This window comes from Chaetura pelagica, unplaced genomic scaffold, assembly GCF_000747805.2.
Source record: "Chaetura pelagica isolate M959 unplaced genomic scaffold, ChaPel_1.0 scaffold436, whole genome shotgun sequence".
NCBI lineage: Eukaryota > Metazoa > Chordata > Aves > Apodiformes > Apodidae > Chaetura > Chaetura pelagica.
The window spans coordinates 3,199,884-3,206,165 of record NW_009953651.1 but is presented as its reverse complement, the minus strand read 5'-3'; the positions used below and the strand labels follow the sequence as shown (position 1 = coordinate 3,206,165).

The 6,282-nt window shown below is 62.3% G+C and overlaps 1 protein-coding gene across 1 annotated transcript in view; it reads right to left on the bottom strand.

The window, feature by feature from the left end:
• Positions 1-6,282, bottom strand: part of CRTAC1 (cartilage acidic protein 1) — a 21,661-nt gene that overhangs the window by 6,696 nt on the left and 8,683 nt on the right. The window contains 12 exon segments of the mRNA XM_010000140.1: positions 461-693; positions 1,411-1,453; positions 1,712-1,747; positions 1,750-1,845; positions 2,497-2,539; positions 2,674-2,819; positions 3,287-3,455; positions 3,540-3,640; positions 4,167-4,249; positions 4,901-5,037; positions 5,230-5,378; positions 5,668-5,839. Coding sequence (XP_009998442.1) covers positions 461-693; positions 1,411-1,453; positions 1,712-1,747; positions 1,750-1,845; positions 2,497-2,539; positions 2,674-2,819; positions 3,287-3,455; positions 3,540-3,640; positions 4,167-4,249; positions 4,901-5,037; positions 5,230-5,378; positions 5,668-5,839 — 1,408 coding nt within the window.

The following is a 6,282-nucleotide window of genomic DNA, read 5'->3' as shown; positions in this document are numbered from 1 at the left end:
ACAAGGGAGAAGCCGTGGTGGCAGTGGCAGTGGAAGGAGCCAGGGCTGTTGTGGCAGATGTGGTCACATGGGCCAGGCTGTGCCTGGCACTCATCTATGTCTGGAAGAGAATGGGAGAGGGTCAGAATTGTCCCAAGGGCACAGGGCTCATCCAGCAAGGGCAGGGCAGGGAATGGAGGGGGCATGGGGCAGCTTGTGAAGCTGGGACTCAAAGGCACTTCCAATGTCTGTGCCCACACAGCTGTGGTCCTGCCACCACTTGTGTCCAAGGCTGCCAGGTGGCAGATGCCTCCTCATGCCATCAACTCCTGCACAGCCACCATCTCTCCATTCTGTCCCCCATGTTTTGGGTGGCATGGGGCCAGGTAAAGTGAGCACAGCAAGGCACAACATGGCTGTGCCTGGCAGCAGCAGGTGGGGGTACAGCAGGCTGCCAGCCCCGCTGCCTGCAAGTACTCACCCAAGCAGTGCCTGGCAGTGGGGTCGAGGGGACGGAAGCCTGGGTGGCATCGGCAGGGGTGTGCCCCAGGGGTGTTGGTGCAGAGCTGGCTGCAGTTGTGTAAGCCCTGGGCACACTCGTTGATGTCTGGTGGTGGGAAGAGTGACATAGGGTTACAGCACACGGGCAGGAAGGCAGCACAGCCCTGCTGCTGCAGAGATGTCCAGGTCCACAGTGTGTCCTCCAGCTGGCTCCTGTCCCAGAGACAGAGAGAGTTGGGGGATGCTGTAGGGGCTCCCCCACCCCCCCTCTCAGTACAGCCCCCAGGCAGGGTGGGCAGAAATGTGGGCACAGCCTTGCCCCACACAGCTCAGCAGGCCAGGCTAATAGACAGGATATAGTTTATTGGGAGGGTTCTCTGGGAGTGGGGCTGGAAGACTGAGCAGGGTCTGACTCCAAACAGTGGGGTCAATACATTAAAAAAAAAAACCAGACCAGGAGGGTCCTTCCCCCGCAGGGCCCCGGGGGACCCTCCTCTGCCAGGGCTGGGGAGGGTGGTCGCCGTCACCAAGGAGGGAGCAGGTGAAGCACACACGTCGCAGGCCAAACCAGCAGGCACATGGTACAGTATCAAGGCGACGGAGCAAGCGACAGCCCGGGAGGCGCCGGCGTGGCGGGGGCAGTGCCGGGCGGGGAGGTGCCGAAGGTGTCCTGCCCCGGGGCCCCTCTCCCTGACACTGGTGCGAGGGGGGAGCCCCGCACAGTCGGGCAACTGGGCTCTGTGCCCACCGCAGCAGGGCACAGCCGGCACTTCCAGGGTGGTTCGACATGGAGAGAAAAGAGAGAAAGAGAGACAGGCAGAGGCCAGCCGGTCCTTCTGCCAAGGCTGCTCTGGCAGGGGTTAAAGTGCATAGAGGCAAAGGCAGAGTCCAAGGATTAGAGGGAGGAGGGCACGATGGGGGGGCCCAGGCCAGCTCCCAGCAGAGGGATATCCCCCAAAAAAGGCCACTTGAGCTGCACAGACAATGAAAGATGGAGCAAAGAGAGAGAAAGAGAGAAGGGGAATCAGTGGGGGCTCAGCAGGGAGTGCAGGATGAACAGATACAGAGCTGAGGTGCATGAGGCTGGGCAGCCACCCAGCAGGTTGCAGGATGCAAGCCAGGCTTTTGACAGGGCTGCAACAGCATCCCAAGGTGGTATTTTGAGGCTGCTGCCCACTGACATGGCTAGGTTGCAGTGGCACAGGGTCAGGGCATCCCCACTGTCACTCACCCACGCACGCTGTGCCGTCCTCGTTGGGCGCCTGCGGCGCTTGTCGCTCCGGAGGCGGTCCCCGCCGTAGGTGTTGATGCAGACGGGCTTGTCCCGGGGGCAGACAAAGGGGAACTCTGTGCACTCGTCCATGTCTGCAAGCAGATGGGCATGGGTCTGAGATGGCTGGGCTGGGAGCTTGGTGCTTCTGGCCACGGTCCCTTGGGTTACCCCTGCACGTGCTGGATGACCCCCCCAGAGGCAGCTATGCACACACTATGTCTCTGCCCAGGACGATCATGGCACGGCCTCAGCCACCCTGCTGCATCCCTGCTGGCCCTCCATTGCTTGTGGCTCCAATGCAATGCCTGCCTGGTCTGAGATGGCTGGGCTGGGAGCTTGGTGCTTCTGGCCACGGTCCCTTGGGTTACCCCTGCACGTGCTGGATGACCCCCCCAGAGGCAGCTATGCACACACTATGTCTCTGCCCAGGACGATCATGGCACGGCCTCAGCCACCCTGCTGCATCCCTGCTGGCCCTCCATTGCTTGTGGCTCCAATGCAATGCCTTCCTCCTGCCAGCTGTGCCTCCTGCCCTGGGCACAGTGCTCCTGCCACTTCCCCATGACACCACAGTCCCCCTCAAGAGCTGTGCTGCTGTCCCCATTCCCAGGCCACGTGCAGGGAGCTGTACCCTGCATCAAGCCATGCAGCAGCTCTGCCTGCATGCCCAGCCACCTCCCCACATTCCCTCATGAGGCCGTGCTGCAGCACACACGCAGCCTGTGCCCCCAGCAGCCACTCACCTACACAGCGTCCGTTCTCGTGCTGGGAGAATCCCTGCCCGCACTGCATTTGGGGAGAAGCAGAGACCCCCCAGCAACAGGGAGGAATCAGCCCTGGGCAGCCACTGAGCCAGCGGAGCCCAGCTCCTCCTTCTTGCTCCTAAAGCCTCCCTCCCTGCGACCACACTTTGCCCTCACCTCCAGAGGGGCAGGCATGAGTGGCTCCTCAACATCCAGGGGGTAGGGAACCTCCAGGACCGAGTTGATCTCACTGCTGGCCACAGCTCGCACCACAACACGGCCGTCTGGCCACGTCACCTCCAGGCTGCTGGCTTTGTCATGCCCTGCAGGCGGGCAGCCCATCAGAGAGGGGGCATCCGGGATGGGCAGGGGCTGAAAGGAGGTGGGGGGTGCTAGGGATGGAAGGGCAAAGCTGCCCCTAGCTCCCCAAGCTGGTCCCAGGTGCCTGTCCTGACAGGGTGTGCACAGGGAAGCAGCCCAAGAGGTTCACATGTGGGGACAATGCCAGCAAACAGCGACACCCCTGCAGGCTTGGCTGCTGGCTGTGCTGAGCCAGGGGAGGGTTAACAGGCAGGGAAGCTGCAGAGCAGGGGCAAAACAGCAGGCAAGGGGTGGGGAAGCTAGCAGCTACCTCTTGCAGCAGGGCTGCAGTGGCTGGGCACCCTGCTCACAGCCTTCCCTGGAGCCCACCACAGAGGGTGCAGGGCTCAGGAGCCCATCAAAGGGGTTGCTGGCAAGGGTTAGGGGTGCAGGTAACCTGTTGCCCCCCACCCCCGCTGCCCTGGCTCACCCAGTCCAAAGTGTGCCACAGGCTCCATCTCGCAGAGGTACCCTGAGCCGCCGTCAATGATGCGCAGGTGGGCCCCGCTGCGCTGGGTGAACAGCACCACCTTGGCCCCCCGAGCAAAGGCCCCGAAGCGAGTGCGGGGGATGACACGCAGCCAGTTGTTGCCAGTGCCCTGCAAGAGAGGAGGGATCAGGAAGGCTGAGCTGGGAGAGGCAGAAAGGACAGGAACAACATAAGGACCCTCTGCTTGACTGACCTGGGTGCCCTTGAAGATGGAGATGGGCTGTGCCATGGACTCGCCGTGGGACAGGATCAGGTCCAGCATCCCATCTCCGTCAATATCTGTCACTGCACCCCCTGCAAGAACAGGACCAGGTAATGCCCAGTGCCTGGCTCCACATCTCTCAGCACTACACCCTGGATTGCCAGGAGTGCTGCTGCTGGGGCAATAGGGAAAATGGGTGACCCAGTGCAGGTATTAGGGTCCCTGTATGGATAGGACCCTGCAATCCAGTGGGTCAGCTCCAGAGGCAATAGGGAGGACAGGGGCAGGCAGTGCCCAGTAGGCTGTGAGACACAGGAGGCTGCCTGGCCCCCTCCCAAACACAGAGATTGGCTTTGAACCATGGGCATCCAGGAAGGAGATGCCAAGAGCAAAGCCCTGAGGAACAACTGGAAACAGCTCTGTTAGCTGGGTACAGGAAGAGGGAGAAAGCATGGGGCAGCTCTGGGGCAGCTTGGGCCATGGGGGCTCCAGGGAGCTGGTGGGGAGCAGGCAGGTGACTTAGCCAGGCACACAGAGTCCCCAGGCATGGAGGGTGCCACGCAGTGCTGTGGCATACCACTGGCACAGGCTCCAACTGTCAGGGCCAGGGAGACCCACCCGTGCCCCGTCCCTCAGGCTCCAACGCATCCCCTGGATTCAGCTCTTCCACAATGGGGTCTGAGTGCTCCCTGCGGATGAGCCTGTAGAGCATAGACAGGGCATTAGTACCAGCCCCTGTGGCCCCCAGCAGCTCCCAAGAAGTGTACTCTGAGCAGCCTGGCAGAGAGGTGACAGCCCTGGTGTCACCCAGGGATGATGCTGGTGGCTTTGCAGGGTGGATGGGACTAGCCCCTGCCTGTTGGCACCCCACTTCCCTGCTCCATAGAGGGATGTCATGAGAGCCTGGATCTTGTGGGTCTGAACTGTGGAGCAGCAGCACTATCTCCAAACACTGCTGCATCCCCCTGGAACAGGAGACTCATCGCCTCTCCCCTCCTCGCCCCCCATCCCACAGGGGCTCCTGACCATGCCACTGTCCTCCACCCACCCACTGGCTGGAGAACCAGCTCCTACAACCCTGTGTGCCAGGTAAGGATGTGCTACGTAGCAGTAACAAGGAATTGACCCCCACAGTTAACAGGAGCCATGAACAAGCTTCCACACAGCTGCTAATCAGTGGTGCCAGGGGCCCTGGGGGCTGCTGCAGGCACGACTGCAGTGGTTGGTAATAGCGCCGAGAAGGGCTCAGTCACGGTGCCTTTTATGAGCTGAGCCCAAGCAGTGGCACTGCTGGAGAGGAGCCCCCTGAGCCTGGCTGTGCCACGGGGACTGCTCGGCCCCCCTGGCCCTACCGGAAGAGGCGGTTGGCAGAGGAGCCGCGGTAGGCGATGTTGTTGAAGAAAACCTCCAGCTCCTGGTCGTTGTCAAAGTCGGCTGCGATGACGGTGCGGACAGGGGACGGCATGGAGAACTTGGGGGTGGCGATGTCCTGTGTGAGGGACAGGCACGGGGTGACAATGGACAAGGGGAATGGGACACTGAGTCCTGCTCTGGTGCTTCAGGTCCCCTCCTCACTGGGAACTGGGGCTTGAAGCCAAATCTTTGTGAAGCCAGGCCCCTCGGCCAAGGAAGCTTGGCAGCAAAGATGGCATTGAGGGAGTCCTGGCCCCAAGTTCCTCACCCGAAATCGGATGCGCCCAGGACCCCCACTCTGCAGGTAGAGGCGGTGTGGCCCGTTCCAGTTGCCATAGACGATGTCCACCCGGCCATCGCGGTTGAAGTCAGCCAGTGCCACACCACGTCCATGCTGGTAGGGGTCATCCAGCCCTGGGGAGTGGCAAGGGGACAGGAGGAGACGGGACCCCCTCCCTGCCTCTGTCTCCCTGGGATGCTCCCAGTGGTCGCCAGAGGGTTGCTCCCCATGCAGAGCAGCATCCCTGCCCTGACAGATGCCCTGGTGCACTCCATCCAGCCCCCATGGTCAGCAGGGTTGTGGGTCCCCAGACCCGTCCTTCCACCCTGCACTCAGCCTGCCTGAGCACGCAGAGGCAAGCAGAGCCAGCCCTGCCCCTGGGGTCCCTGAGACCCGAGTGTTTCCCCCACTCCCTCTACTCCCCCACAGAAGCTGCCATGTCTCGGAACGTCCCGTCACCCCGGTTGTGGAAGAGAAAATTGGGGCTGTTCTCATTACCGCAGAATATGTCAGAGGCACTCTCGCTCAGGATGGGGCCCACAGCCACTCCACGGCCCCCTGGGGACAGCAGCCTTGGGGTGAGGGGGCAGCCAGCACCCTGCCCCAGGGGGGTTACACCCCCCATGCCTGCTGCAGTGCTGCCCACAAGGTGCTCGGACCCCCAGCGCTCTCTCCTTGCCCCCCTCCCTCCTTCAGTCCCTCTCATCAGGAGCTAATTGGGCCTGGCAGCCGGTTGTGTCATTCCCAACCCTAATCACTGCCATCACCATGGTGACAACACTCCTAATTAGTGACAATTTACCACTGGGGAGACGGGGCACAGCGGTGGTCCCTGCGGTGACGGGGCTGCATGGTGTGCAGGCTGGCACACTCCCCGCTGCCCCGCTCGTGTGTCCGCATCCCCACACCACACTGCTGACCCTGGGGGCTTTGGGGGGATCAGCCTGGCTGCCGAACAGGGTGATGGGCACAGGGGTCCTGGGTGAGCATCTCGTGGCCCTGGTCCCTTCCACGGGCCGTGGGGCTGTCACTAGATCGGGC